The sequence below is a fragment of the Cyprinus carpio genome, chromosome B7 (genome assembly GCF_018340385.1).
Source record: "Cyprinus carpio isolate SPL01 chromosome B7, ASM1834038v1, whole genome shotgun sequence".
NCBI classification, from domain to species: domain Eukaryota; kingdom Metazoa; phylum Chordata; class Actinopteri; order Cypriniformes; family Cyprinidae; genus Cyprinus; species Cyprinus carpio.
Window position 1 is genome coordinate 31,681,483 of NC_056603.1, and position 15,827 is coordinate 31,697,309.

Sequence of the window (15,827 nt, forward strand, 5' to 3'; positions counted from 1 at the left end):
AAGATATTTTGAATGAAAAACAGGAGGCCTGTGACTGTCCCATAGACTGGCAAGTAAATAACACTGTCAAGGTCCATAAAAGGTATGAAAGGTCCATAAAAGGTATGAAAGTCGTCGTCAGAATACTCCATCTGCCATCAGACGTGAAATCTGGGTTATATCACCGTATGCTGCATATGCTCTTCTGTATCATTCGTGCCACAAGGATGCGCTGTTTCTACGTGTATTTAGCTTTGATTTGAAAGAAAACAGCGTATCCTTGTGGCGCGAATGATACAGAAGAGCATACGGTGATATGGAGAGACACAGAGGAGACTGTTGACAAAGGAATTGTTGAATAAAGTCTTTATTTTTGTTTTCTTCACTTACAAGTGTTCCCTTCGCTTCATATAACCCAGATTGCACGTCTGATGGCAGATGGAGTATTCTGACGACGACTTTCATACCTTTTATGGACCTTGACAGTGTTATTTACTTGCCAGTCTATGGGACAGTCACAGGCCTCCTGTTTTTCATTCAAAATATCTTAAATTGTGTTCCGAAGACGAACGGAGCTTTTACGGGTTTGGAACGACATGGGGGTAAGTGATTAATGACAAAATTTACATTTTGAGGTGGAGTATCCCTTTAATGATGAGAATTGGACCTTAAAATAAAGTGTGACCAAAATTTGTATCTGTACATATTATTTAATGGGCCTGAGCTAACATGAACTGACAGTATTTTTTATTAGCTAAAATTATCAACAATTACTAAATACTGAAACAAACGTATTTTCATTGTTAGTTAATGTTAATTAATGCATTAACTAAACTAATAGGACCTTATTGTAAAGTGTTACCGAAATAACTTTAAGGTAACAATTGCAGTCTTTTACAGTCTGTTGACTTAGTATGTCTTCCAAAGTACTATTGTAGCCCAGCTTGAAAATGTATAAGTATGCAAATTGATACCTAGCCTGTGATGGTCCTTACATTTGATCCTCATGTTAAAACATTACTCTCGTTTGAAGGTTTTTAGGGACAGTGTACATAAAATCAGCTGTGTGTGTGTGTGGACGGGAGCCAGAGAGAGAGACTGTGGCCCAGTGACCTACCGAGGGCACAAAATTCCTTAAAGCAGCACCATCTGTTACCAATCACCTCATTCAAACCAGCAGTACTGTACTAGACTGAGAGGGAGAAAGAGAGAGAGAGAGAACGAAAGAGGGAAAACAAAGGCAACAGGGGGATGGGCACAAAGAGGAGGAGACAAAGATCATCTGAGAACGTGTAAGTGACAGAGAAAGAAGAAAAACAGAGTGAGGGAAGAGAAAGAAAGAACATATCCTTAATTGTATACATTTGTCTGGGGTTAAATGACTCGAGACGTGGCAAGATATTTGGGGGGAAGTTTGGGGGGCTATAAATATTTCAGTGCTAACAATAAACGACAGACGCTCAACTATGCCTGTTGGCTTCTTGCTAACACAAACACAGCCCAATAAGGACTGTACTTCAACACTGCACTGCTTACACTTCTCACAAAAAGATCTGCCAAAGATGAACCAAGTTTCAGGAAGTGAAACTTCAGTTGCACTGATGGCATTATGTCAGCAACACACTCATATAAACATATGGAAACTCTTATCCAGTACATAGCCCCATTGTACATATAGGTAAAGAGAAAGTTGACTCTAAAAATGAAAACTGAGTCATCAGTTAATCACCACAGCCTAAATTCTGGTCTTTTTTCATATAAAGCTATTGAATGGCTTCAGAGACTTATATATAACATGCTTTATTGCTATTTTGAAGCATGGCATCTTCAGCTCTCATTCACTTTTATTGTGTATGGAAAAGATTTACCACAATAAGACCTTTTCTGCCATGAGAGCAAGAGCAGTGCTTTTTATTTTTTATTTTTTTTTTGTTAACTAAAGTTTTTGTAATTTAAATAAAATTTAAATTAAATCAAACATGAATTATATATGAATAACTTAAAGACAAAAATCTTAAATGTACATTAAAATGGCCATATTTGCATCTAAATGAATTAAAGTTTAAGTTAATTAAATTGCTAAAACTAAAACTGAAATAAAAATAAAGCAAAATACAAATATTTATAGAAACTACAAAAACTAAAAATTTAAATAAAATCTGAAATTATAAAGATAAAAGGTCATCAAAATATTAGTAGATACTATAATAGTAGGCCTATATAAATAATACTTAAATAACACTACAAGACAGTAAACTGTTTACAGTATTGCCCACAATAATCATATTTGTGCTAGAATCAAATAAAATGTGTAGTTCACATGAGTATTTAGCATCTAAATATGCTTCAAAAACATTACAATGTAAAAGCACTAAATTGACTGGAAAGTTCAACAGTAAGACCTCCATTAGTTTGGAAACACTACATTCTTACACTATAACATGGGACTAAATATTGGCAGGAAAAAAACCTGTAATGCAACGCAGCTGTTTAGAGCTGACATCGCTCCATCTCATTCCATTTTAACATCTGAGTCAAACTGCTATCTCCTTCCAGCTTGTTCCTGCTACATGTCACAATCACATTAAATACGGCAATAACAGCAATATTTCCACTGTAATCAGTGAGCATTACGAGTGCTCATCTCTGAACTAAACACAAATATGGAATCATCACTCTCAATGATATTTTCAGAGCAGACTGAAGAGGGAAGGCTTACTTAATCTTGAGGATGCATGAGAGAGCAGATTACACAAACACTGGCTGCTTGTCAGGAAGAGAACAAAACAAGCCTTCTGCAGATGGGACCGCAGGGCAGAGAGTCCGAGAAATGCATCAGGGTGAATCAGAGTTGTGTTTAGTAGCATGTGACCGTTCTCATGGCTGCAGATGGCATTCATAAATGCATAATAACATCATGCACAATTTAGCTCTGTGTACAATTGCGAAAGAACGTTAGGCTCTTGCGAGGAGTTGTTTTTCTAAGAACTCTAAGCACCTATGCAAGCAGAAGCTGTGACATCCTTCTTTCAAAGAATAGCTTATCTGTTGAAAAGTTAGACTTATGTTTTTAAATATTAGAAACCTGTACCTCAATAGACTTGCTGAAAGTTATAAATAACCCTTGGGGGCTGTACTTAAAAAAAAAATCAATTTAAATCATTAATTATAATAGTACAGCCAATTCAAGAAACCTGGCAGATTGATAGCAGAGTATTTACATTACATTTGTACTTTGCTGCTATCACCTACCTGTTGATATAAACAATTAAAATACATCTCTACAAAATAATAAAATACATAAAGTAAGTATGTACAGTAGCTATCACTGTTTTAATGTTTTTACTTATTGTCCATTCAAATTCTGAGTGTATGAAGCAGGAATAAAATGAAATTACCTTTATTTAACCAGAAGAAAAGAAGCATTTTTAGAGTTTGTTGTAAACCCCAATTATTAAACTTCTGCGATTAATTCAGCACAAATTGCTAAAAACGAAACAAATAAAAAAATAAACACTCATTCCATACTAAATTGCAGGAAGCTTTTCTTTGTGATTAACACGTTTACACTGCAAAGAAAACTGTAACACTTATGGTGTGAGGCTGTGAAAACAGTGAAATGTTGAAAGACAAACATAAAAAAAAAGAAAACAGCACAGACTGAACGCAAGAAAGTGTCCTCTCTTAATGGACCATAATCTGCCTTTGACAGATTGACAAATTGAATATATTGCTGTGGACTGTAGGCGAGTAATGGGTTTATGTTCAATGATATGAAAATAAAACAAACAATTTATTGACTTGAAGTCCCCCTAAAGTCACTAATTTCATCTCTTATAACTCATCTTTGATAATCAAAATGACACTTTGAAACATTTCCCATGAAAATAATTTCTTCCTTAAAATGGAATGAATATATCTCAAACCCCTTCCTTGGTGTACACAGAACTATGAATATGCAAATTTCTCCCTGCCTTTACTCAATCCCACAACTCAGACTACCTCCACTTTCACTCAGTTAAGAAGTCTTAATGCTACACAATGGCAAATGGGAATGGTGGATTAATTCAGCTATATATGTTTGAACCAGAAACTGATTCCAAAGAAGAGGAAGGGCAAATTATGCAGGATCATCTACAAGTCAATGTATCAGAATGGTAATGTATTTTATGTATCGCTCTCTACAAAGTCAGGCGTGTAACAATAACTGATATCATTAGCCTTTGGCTTGCCTACATTATCAAACAGCTAATGATATGAAAAGCCCCACCAAAGTCAATGGTTACACGAGTCAACAGGATTGGTTACACTTTTGTGATGGCAAGAAACAAGGGCTGTTTCAAACCGCATTTTTGAGACCTGCAGTTTTAATGAGAAAATGCTTGGCGATTATTTAGAGGCTTACATGTGATTAATTTGATTAAAAATTTCATTTGATTGACCTCCCTAATTATTAGTGATACCATGACACCTCTGGCAAGCTTTTAAAAGTTCATGAGTTATGACTGTGTTGAATTATACAGACAGCTGTTGGCTTAATCCCGAACATGTGCTGCATTTCCAAATTTTTTTTTTTTTTATAATTTTTTTTTTAATATCATATCCTCTGGGATGAATACATTAAAACATTCATAACAAAATATGTAGGTCAATCACTTCGGCTCTTGGGAGTTCAACTACCACCGGATCTGAACCACGACCACCTGTTTGGACTCTTTTCATGTTCTTTTCAGCTCTCTATCCTCTGTCTCCTTATCACGGCTCTCCATGCCCTAAACCCCCCTCGTCCTCTATGCTTCTTTATCCTTTCTCCTTCACACCATCAGTTTATACTTCTCAAACACATTCCCGCTCACACTCTGTCCTTCCAGTTTCTCTCTCTCATATTAGGCAATACAAACTCTAATAATCTCTTTCACCCCTGATACACCATGATCTCCTTCAGTCTCTCTCTAAAATGCTCGTTAGATGACATAAATGCAACCTTTTCACAAAACACTTGACCTTAAAAGAAACCACAGACCACTCTGCAATGTCATTGCTTAAAACGAGATGACTGACATAATCACTGTAGTACCTTAAAATACCAAATGTTAAAGGACAAACTTCTGCATAATTCAGTTTAAAATTTAATTAAAATATGTGGTAAGATCCTCCCCAGTAGAGATTAAAACTCATTACTCCAGGTTATAAACACTGCCTAAAGCATGCCTGTCATCCGCCTGTATCTGCTCATTCACTCTCTTTAAACTGTCTCCCAGCCTTTCAATTAAATACCAGCTCAGATGCAAACACACACAAACATGCTCATTTACATCACAAATAGCTGGGCTACGAATAAAATGCCAAAACTTTGCACTTGTCAGGAATTGTGTGTTTGTGTGGGTATGCACACACAAAATTGTACCTATTTCTTATTGTCATTTGCAGAATGAGCGACTTTAACTTTGCTATTCTCATAGAGACAAAAAAATGTGGGATAGAGGAGCTGTATGCAATATACAATAGAGCTATTCAAGAACCATTCAAAATATCCCTACTAGAAAATGATTTCTAAAAAGCTTCCATATAAGGGAAAAGTATGCCTGGAGGTTTTTATGGTCACATTATGGATCACACGTAATGCAACACTACACAGCCATAAGACTGGTGACCTTTAACCCCAGCTGTCAGAGGTCAGAATTGCAGTCTAAAGTTGACCTTTACTGATGTTTTAAAATTAGTTCAGGGTTATACCACCAACATTGCCTATGCCAATTCTGTCGATCTGTTTACTTGTTATTGCAGTGGATAGTGTGTTAGAGCTGCACAACACATAATTGCGTCTATGATGAACAAGTGTTATAGCATTTCATTCAAATTTACTTCCATGCAATCATTTTGTATTTTGTAGCACAGTTTCGTTCTTTCTTTTCTAATGCTTTTATAAATGTATTTAAATAAGTCTACAGTATTATCAGTTCTCTTATATTAGTAATAACAACCAGTCCAAAGTGATGTTAAAACAGTCGCATCCATAGATGCATTGTTTTTTTTTTTGTTTTTTTTTCACACTTCCATTTGCTGTGTTGCTGGGTTTACCAACATAAAGCTGCTTGGTGTATAAAAGTAACTTAAGTTAGCTGCGCTTCATTCATTGCTACACTATTAGCAATGCAAATGTGACTTGAACACGTCAAGGTGTACACACAATGTAAACAGGAGATTCACTGCACTATTTACATTATACATTGATTATAATGGCAACCTTTGCAAGAATTCACAACTTGATGGGTCAGTGAGCTCGGCTTTGTATTTCATAAAAGGGCCAGTGAGAGGTCGTCTTGGTTACTGAAATATAAACAGCAATACAAATCATTCAGGGGGACACAGATCTCTGCTTGCTATGACATTCGGTTTCCAGATACAAAATGAGTGCTTTATAATATATAAAATCTATAATTATTCTGTCCTATGGTGCACAGAAAAACAGGTGTTCTTCTTTTAAAATGGCCCTTTTTACAAACCAGACACCTTCTGCCCTTCAGTTTCTGTATGCTCTGCTTCCTATTGTGTGTTGAAAGCACTTTACCGCAATGTAAAGAAGCAATTAGACAAATGGCATATACACTCAAGTAATGCGCCTTCTTTTATCTATTTCAAAAATAGCTCAAGTCTATTGATTGAGTGTATTCATTAAAAAGTCCTCAAGCTGTCCTCCCATTTCCTGGGCCCATTACAATGTGGCTGTGATCTAGATTCTATGCCAGTCCTCTATGCCCTGACTCTCCTCATTTCCTTCACTTCGACTTGCTTTGAGAGTACTTTGTCTTGTAAAAACTCCAAAAAAGACTGCCGGACTGCTTTGAGGGTTCCTTCGAGCCTCAACAATACTCAGGAAGCCAGGCTGCTCGGTGTTTATGCGTGTCAGCGTGTGTGTCCTTTCTTCTGACCTACATTTGGAAAACCAGACTGTCCAAGACTGCAAGGGAATGAAAGTTCATATGTGGTTAAAATAAACATTTACTCTGCCAAGTAACATTAATGTGGTCCTGCAATTTCTGAGGAGGAAAAGGCAATCGATCCCCAAAAGGCTTCCAGTACAGTCAGACTCAGATTGTGACTCCATTGCACTGGTTCATCTCAGCATTTGGCAGAACAATCAGAAGGTGATGGAGATACCTGTTCCCTTTTCTCAGAAGATCTGCAGCTCAAGTCATTATTCAACTGTCTAAACTCCAGCACACTTCCTGGACAGTTTTACCAGGGGCAGATAAATTCAGCACCACTCCCAAATCTCCACCTTGTTAGCTGGATCTGGATGCCTTTTTTTTTTTTTTTTGCTATTAAATTTCAGTGGACATGTATTCAACAACTAACTGCACAGCAATTTGAAAAACAGTTTGCAATAAAAATCTGTCAGCAGTATAAGATTTTGAATGTTTCTCTTGCATAGCATGCGCTTATGCTCTATTTTTAATGTTTAAAAAAGGCTTCCAGTTAGTCAGTAAGAAGTGTGAAAGAAACAAAATAAGAATAATTGTGTGAAGGTGTTTTGCAAATGCCAGTCAGTGCCTTGTAATCAGACACATTTTTCTTCAATTATGTGTATGAGATTCATTTAAAGAGGTTACTTACAGATTTCTTTCAACTTGTAGAACCAATTTCAAGTCCTGGGCTGAGACTAGAATCTCCCCTCTCTCTGGGAACAGGTCCTGATGAAAAAAGAAAATTGAAATATAACTCTGTTCAATTTAAAAACCAGAGCTCTCCATGTCATTTCTATCAAAAGAACTGGTGGCATAAGACAATTAGTTGAGTTGCCAGTAAGAGGATATTATTACTTTAAAAGCATTAAGAAATGACAACACAACCAATTTTACCTCTGTAAGATAAAATGCAAGCCAGGACTTAATATATATCTAATAGTGCAACAAGATGATGATCAACAGAAAAGTATTTTTATAGATTAAACAATTTGATAAAAATTAAACCATGTCACTGAGTCAGCTGCACACTTTGCACACTTGGGGGAAGTCGTGGCCTAGTGGTTAGAGAGTTTGACTCCTTAACCCTAAGGTTGTGGGTTTGTGTCTTGGGCTGACAATACCATGACTGAGGTGCTGAACTGCCCACTGCTCAGGGTGTGTTTGTGTGTGCGTGTGTTTGTGTGCGTGTGTGTGTGTGTGTGTGTGCGCGCATGCGCACTTTGGATGGGTTAAATGCAGAGCACAAATTCTGTGTATGGGTCACCATACTTGGCTGTATGTCATGTCACTTTCACTTTTTTTAAATGGATACTCCATCCCAAAATGAAAATTTTGTCATTATTCACTTACCCCCATGTCGTTCCATAAAAGCTTCGTTCATCTTCGGAACACAATTTAAGATATTTTGGATGAAAACCGGTAGACCTGATCGTGTTACATTTCTGGACGTTGATCATGTTGATCGTGTTACATTACTTACATTGCTGTCTATGGGAGGGTCCGAGAGCTCTCAGAATGCATCAAAAATATCTTAATTTGTGTTCCTGAAGATGAACGGAGGTCTTATGGTTTTGGAACGACATAAGGGTGAGTAATTAATGACAAAATTTTCATTTTGGGGTGGAGTAACCCTTTAAACCCTGCCATTAAGAGGAGAAACAGTGTTGAAGCCAGCAGGCCAGAGCTAGCATCTAGCATGTGTTTGCTCTGCATGCGCTGCTTGTGGTTAGCTGTGCTGGCAGATAATACGGGTAGGAGGCTAAGGACTTTGATCCTCCATGTAAACCCTTTCCAAGAAGTCAGACATCAGTAGACACAAACTCCTCCCTCCAGCCATCAAAAGTCCTGTGATACAAATGGAAAATCTCTTAGTCCAGCGGCAACTAAAGTCAGTAAGATGTTCTACAGACCTTGGGGAGAATGCTGTATAAACAGTACCCTATAGGGACCACACATGAAATGACTGGAGCAGCAGTGAAAAAGAATGATTGTAAATGTGAAACATCTTGCTGCTAGCACATTCTCAGAAAGTAATTCGAAGTTGGAAGCGTTTGTGAATTATTATTATCCTGCCTGCTATAGCTCATACTTAAGGTTTGAGGTTTATCCAAACAGTATTAGTGCTATGGACAAATATGATACCTAAAACTGAGACGCTTGATGGAAAGATATGTGCTTACTTAGGTAATCATACATTTTTCACTTGGCAGATAATAAAACCAAAAAAAAAAAGACTTGAAATTTATCAGGGACAGGAATATTAAAGGGGTCATATGATGCTGCTGAAAAGAACATTATTTTGTGTATTTGGTGTAATGAAATGTGTTTATGCGGTTTAAGGTTAAAAAACACATTATTTTCCACATACTGTACATTATTGTTTCTCCTCTATGCCCCGCCTTCTGAAACACCTCCATTTTCACAAGCTCATCGGTCTGAAAAGCGAGGTGTGCTGTGATTGGCCAGCTTTCCAGCGCGTTGTGATTGGCTGAATGCCTCATGTCTTATTGCGCTTAAATTGTCAAATGCAAACAAGTTTATATTAAAAACACACGAGTTTCAAAAAGAAAACCTTACCAAAATAATTTTCTTGGGTTGTTCTTTTTCACGTTTTCTGGGTTGGTAGATGCACCGAGAACCCGAAAATAACAGAATTTTTGTGATATGTCACCTTCAAATTAATATTATAAACATGCAGTTAGTGGAATTATGGCTTAAATGAATGACCAATGATTGACTAGAAAAATCTTTAGTCATGGACAGCCCTAGTACAATGACACCCCCCTATATTACTCTCTTGACTCTTGGATTGGCAAACACCACTTGTATATTTTTCAGAAAATGTAACAACCACCTGGCAACAACATAGCAACACCCTGCTAACCACCCACAACACCATTTGTACAAGCAAGTGCCAATCATATTTATCCCTCAAAATGTAAAAAAGACAATAACCACTCACATTTTCTTCACAAGTAAAAATCTAGGTTCTGATGCAACTATGGAGAAATTATTGGAACATAAAGACATATTTTCTATGTGAAGAAAGAAAATGCATTAGAAACCGCAGGACTACACATACAGACATCTGTCAGAATGTTCTAGGCTGAGGGGGAGTTTAGCTCCACGGAATAAAGCGAGAGGAGACGAGGTGGTTTGAGACAAGTTCACATCTCGCAAATCAAATGGGGAAAGGTTGAGAAGGAAGAAATGAGGAGTTGCGGAGGGGGTCACTTTTCCTGAACATGCAATCACTTACCAACCCCAAGAGTTTCATGCCGCTGTCAAAGAGACAGGTGAAGTGACTAGAGAAGATGTCAGAGGACTACGGGAGAAATGGATGGTGGAAAAAGGGAGATAGAAAGATGAAAGATGAAGACTCAAAGACAGACTGCTTGAAGTGATTGTACAGAAGTGGATGACACATGTTGTCATAATATTTTGTGTGAAGTCTAGTGAGTAATGCCGCTGGACTTCGGATTCTGAGACTTAGCAGTCAAAACATATCGGCACACCCTAAACCTGTTATCATTTAACATTTCATTCTTGTCAAACACTTGATTTGTGTTGGTTTCATTTGCACTCTGTCACAGGTACAGCCAATTTAGTTTAGGTCACTCTGGACAAAAAAAAGGACACCTTCCTCTAATGACAATAACTTTCCTTTAAAAAAAAGTTTAGATTAAGCAAACCCTTTCAGACACCTCTCCAGACTCTTCATCACCTCAGTTTAAATATTTATATGAGGGGAATCAGTCATTCCTCTGTTGACATGATTACATCTGAATGATAAATGAAAGAGCAACACAAAGCCAGGGAGGTGGGCACTCAGGCGCGTGGTATCTGCAATCCCAGAGCTCATGCTGGGCCGCAAGCTTGTAGTCTTGTGAAAGACTGCACCATACTGGGACTTTGCATTTGTGCCAAACCATGCATTTCAGTTGAACACTGTCATGCACAATAGAACGTACTGAATATATATATATCATAGCTTCTGAAGACTGAAAACAATAACATTTGGCATCACTGCCATAAAAATGTGGCATAATGTGTCATGTTTGAAAATACTGTACATCAATCTGAATGAAATTTGAGTGCTGCAACAGAGATTTCAGGAATTTCAGCTTGTTTGCCACCCGGTGATATCATATGGTTTCAGAAGACTTTGAAAATAGTTCATACTGATCACTTTTATTGTACATTTATTGCTGTATTTTGTCACTTGACATAATCCATTCTCATTCACTTTCGTTGTATGGAAAAGAGCAACTATGAACTTTTGCTAATTTTCTCCTTTTGTGTTCCCTAGAAGAAAGAAAGTCAAATGGGTGAACCGAGTGTGAAACACTGTATCCCTTTAAAAATTGAACAGTGTTGACTTTCAAACTCTCCTTATGTTTCCTATTACTCTTCCAAATGATGTAATGATCTGTATCAATGCATTTTAGGTTAGGCAATCCCACATTGAAATAATGGATTCTGGATGCAGCAACGAGAGCTGGAGGGGCTGAAAATAATGTAATGCTATGTGAGTTGGTTTGAAAGCATTGAAAGTATAGAGATGCATTGAAATTTGATGTACTTTCACACTCTCTTTTTCACAGAATGCCAACTTGTGCTTTGCTTTGGTAAATATTCTGATAGGTTTAGAAGCATGACATCCTTTCTCAGAGATGAGACCATGATAGCACATAATAGTAGACTGGGACCACAGAGGAACCTCATGAAAGTGTGCTTACATCAGCCAAAGGAATCAAAGGAAATGTGATTTCATATGAAAACTACTCACTTCTCAATGTGACGAATTGTCCTAGTTTCATATTCACTTGGTAAGGAAGCTAATTTTCGGTAACCGTATTTCTCTGTGCATACATTTTTTCTTTGAACTTATTAGACACATTTTGACTAATGGGGGTAAGAGATTATTGAGCTTCCAGGCACTGCACATATTAGACCTTTTATAGCGCAGTTATCAGCTTTTGTAGACAGACGGCTTTGAGAGATGTGGAATCAGCTATGAGGACAATCTTTTTAATATAACCTGTCTGCTATTAAGGGAGTTGTGTGCACCAGATCAAATTTACCACAGTATCCTCATGACATTCCATCCTGGAGGACTCATCATCGCTCATTCTTCGTGTGTGACTATGTCGAAGAGAAGTCACACAAGAGACAAAGCAAAGATGATTTGGGGGAAATTAACTGGGGCTAAAAGCAGCTAGCCACATCCCGCGGGTTCAAACCAACACCTCCTGGCCATTAAATATGGAATTTTGATAGAGGTTACTCTTCTATATTTATCTTAGACCTCAGACTCATACTTCTGAATATCTTGTTTAGTTTATTCTGGCCAAGAACTGTCTGCTTAGACAGGAAGACACTGTCTGACTGACATGTCAGCAATTTACAGTTTGTTTTGGTTTTAAATGCTGAGGCAGGTTTATCGGAAGGTCTGTTTATAAAAAAAAGTATAAATCTGTTTTGATTTTGTAATCATTTTGTAATACATATTGGTAATTGAACAGACATACAAGCAAACTGTGTACAACTCATGTATATCTAGTTAATTTGATGGCATGGCAAAAATTGTTTCCTCCTCAGCCTTGTATGTTGTAAACACCACTTGATTTTGAGACAGACTCAGGCATCCTGAAATTATGTAAAACTAGCCAATCAGATTAGAGTTTGCCAGAACAAGAAAGGTCTTTCTATATTTTGGATTTTTAAGATAACATTTAGGCTTATTAATTTAGCAGAATTCTGTTTTTTCCGAAATTCAAATGTGTAAAACTGCAGCAGGTTCAAACAATATTTTTCCAAAAAAATAAAAAAAAAGTTAAATTGTAAAAAGTTTGTAAGAATGTGCATTTTTTTTTTTTTAATTCTTCAAAAGTTCTCAAATATATGTAGAGTTGTGTAGAGTTGTTATGATTTTTGAACTCAGCAAAAAGTCATTTCAGGCATAATGACCGATCAATTATGATCTATTTTTATAGTTTTTATAAATAAGCATTGCTATATAGATGATTACTTTGCCTAGTGCTCTTATGAAAGTTTTTAGCATGTCTTTGTGAAAATGTTACTTCAATACTGAATGAATTAGCATAGACTTCTTCATGGCCAGTGTTTGCATATTTAATTTAATTCTGTAGCATTGATAACATTTCTTCTCACAGTGTGTTTGCATATTTAATTTAATTCTGTAGCATTGATAACATTTCTTCTCACAGTGACGCAAAATTATCCAACATTTTCACACCACGGACACTAAAAATTCTAGAAAATTGTTTTTTTGAATTCTTTTTTGATTACAATTTTTTTTTGTGGTTTGATTTAGATGGATTTTTTCATTATTTGTTTTTTTTTTTTTTAGCTTTGTGAATTGATTTTTGGAGGTTGTCCTAACCTTGAGAAGTGATTTTTAAGAAAATAGTTCAGTACATTCTTAACTTTATTATTGTCAGGGTTATGTATAGTTTTCATTGTGTTCTGTTAACCTGTTCTCCTGTGACCTAGTTTTATACTTACATCTCCTACTTGTCATTTTGTTCACCTGTGTTGATTAATTAACTCATCAGTTCCTTTGTTTGTTCCCCTACAAATGCCCACAGTTTTCCCTTAGTCGAGGTCCGTTCTCTTCTATGTTAAGTTGGTTCTCGTGCTTGTACTGTTTGTACATGGATTTACTTAATTAAAAGGACTTTTCTGTCATCTCCATCGTGATCGTTCCATCTGCATCACCAACCCGTTACAGAAGAACGGACCAAAAGACAAGAAGATGAACTGGGCTGAGGATTTTCTCCTGGCATTCCAGCAGGAGGGAGGGCCTTTGGAGCAGTGTGTGGAGTTTCTGAGTGAGATACATCTGGTGAGTTAGAGCGATTCCATGATTAATACATGTTTCGGGATGGGACTAAAAGATGATAATTTGTTTAGATTCTTGACTCCTGACGATTGCCGCAGACCCATAGCGGATTTGATAAATTACATACTAGAGATAAATGGTTCCAAGTTCCTTGTAGACTTGGAGGATCCTCATCCTTCTCCCATCCGGGAGCATGTGGGTGCTCCAGCTCACCACAAGCCAGCTCTCTCCACATACCGCTCCAATGAGCCCGCTCCCTCCTTTCCTCCCGCACTTTCCTGAGTCCTCCAAAGCTCCTCCCTAATCCTCAGCCAAAGATCGTTGTCCTCCGCTGACACAAACCCGGTGGCTGCTGGCCTCTCAGTGCTTTTGGACATGGAGCTCGGCTTCTATCCTCTCTCCAGAGTCTGCTCCAGAAAGCTCTCCTTTGTCTCCGCTGGTCCTGTCCAGCTCTCCATCGTTTCCTGAGTCTCCTTCACCTCCGCTGGTCCCGTCCAGCCCTCCTCCGTCTCCTGAGCCCCCTCTGTTAGTGAACTCTGCTCCTAGTAAGGGCCCCCCAGAGCCCGCTCCTCCAGAGTGCCCCCCAGTATTTCTAATTTTCCCCAAGAATGTTTTTTTGGGGGGGGGTGCATATGCCCATGACCATGGTGGCCAAGCCGGCTAAGGTCACGGAGGATCTGCCATGGCCTCCTGAGGCCCCTGATCTGCCATGGCCCCTTGAGCTACCAGCTCCGCCATGGCAACCTGAACTGCCTGCTCTGCCATGGCCTCCTGACCCACCCTGGAGGCTTTCCACTTCCCCTCCCTGGTGGAACGGTTATGGCGCAGGATGCGCCGTCCGGGAGGGGGGAGTAAATGCCAGGGTTATGTTTAGTTTTCATTGTGTTCTGTTAACCTGTTCCCCGTGACCTAGATTTACTTAGTCTCCTAATTGTCATTTTGTTCACCTGTTTGATTAACTCATCAGTTCCTTTGTTTGTTCCCCTACAAATACCCTCAGTTTTCCCTTAGTCGAGATCCGTTCTCATCGGTTAAGTTGGTTCTCATGCTTGTACTGTTTGTACATGGATTTACTTTTGTCATCTCCATCATGATCGTTCCAACAGCATCACCAACCAGTGACAATTTAGTTAATCTTCAATCTTCATTATATTTCTAGTGTTCAGTGGCCTTTATGCTGAACATAATAAAAGCATCTTCTCAAAAATACATGACACACAGATAATTCTTTACAGCTGTTTTACCTGTATTAACACACTATTTCAATGTCATTGAGAATAATGGCACTGAAGTATCTACCTGAAGACCTAATTAAAAATACATTCAAAGACCGACAATTCAGATGGAGATGTTTCACAGTAGAAGGAACGCACAAATAAACACACATTCATGCACATACACTCAATTAAATTGAACAAGGCATGCATACTATGGCCTAATTACACACATTTTTCACATTCACCTGCAAAATCTCTGAATGTCCACCTTTTTGAGCATATGTCCAGACCGTTTAGGAATTAAAATTTGACTCCCAGCATAATAACTGGCCTTTACTTGAATAAAAACTCAGATGTCCTTCAAAATAATCATCAAAATGAACATATTTTTGGCCAGTCGTCCTCACGCACATCCACCTCTCACCGAAAGTGACTCATCTGTCCAACAAAACAACACTGAATGAAGCAACATTATTAAATAATAAAAAAATGGCCATGTCTGAGCTAGTTTTTGTATGCAGCTTTGTGTGGCGATGTTTGAGTGTGTGTATGTCTGCGCATTCAGTGCTGCTTTTCTAAACTCCCTACATCATTTTATAAGACTTCCTGAACCGTACAAAAGGCGACTTTCAGTTGAAGCATGTGGACTGTGCCAGACTGTTTCATTATGTGGCTTATCAATTCTTTAACACACTGACCTACCTTCGGACTAGCAAACACCCACAAACAAACACACATAAAAATCCTATTAAACCAGTTAATAGAAGTTCGTAATCACACAGCCTTTATACGAGGAAC

The 15,827-nt window shown here is 37.8% G+C and overlaps 1 protein-coding gene across 3 annotated transcripts in view; it reads right to left on the bottom strand.

Annotated features, from left to right (window-relative positions):
• adam19a (ADAM metallopeptidase domain 19a) overlaps positions 1 to 15,827 on the bottom strand; it is a 77,648-nt gene that overhangs the window by 45,437 nt on the left and 16,384 nt on the right. For all 3 annotated transcript variants that reach the window (XM_042728338.1, XM_042728337.1, XM_042728336.1), the window contains one exon: positions 7,597 to 7,673. In XM_042728338.1, the coding sequence (XP_042584272.1) occupies positions 7,597 to 7,673 (77 nt within the window). The remainder of the gene's footprint in view (positions 1 to 7,596; positions 7,674 to 15,827) is intronic.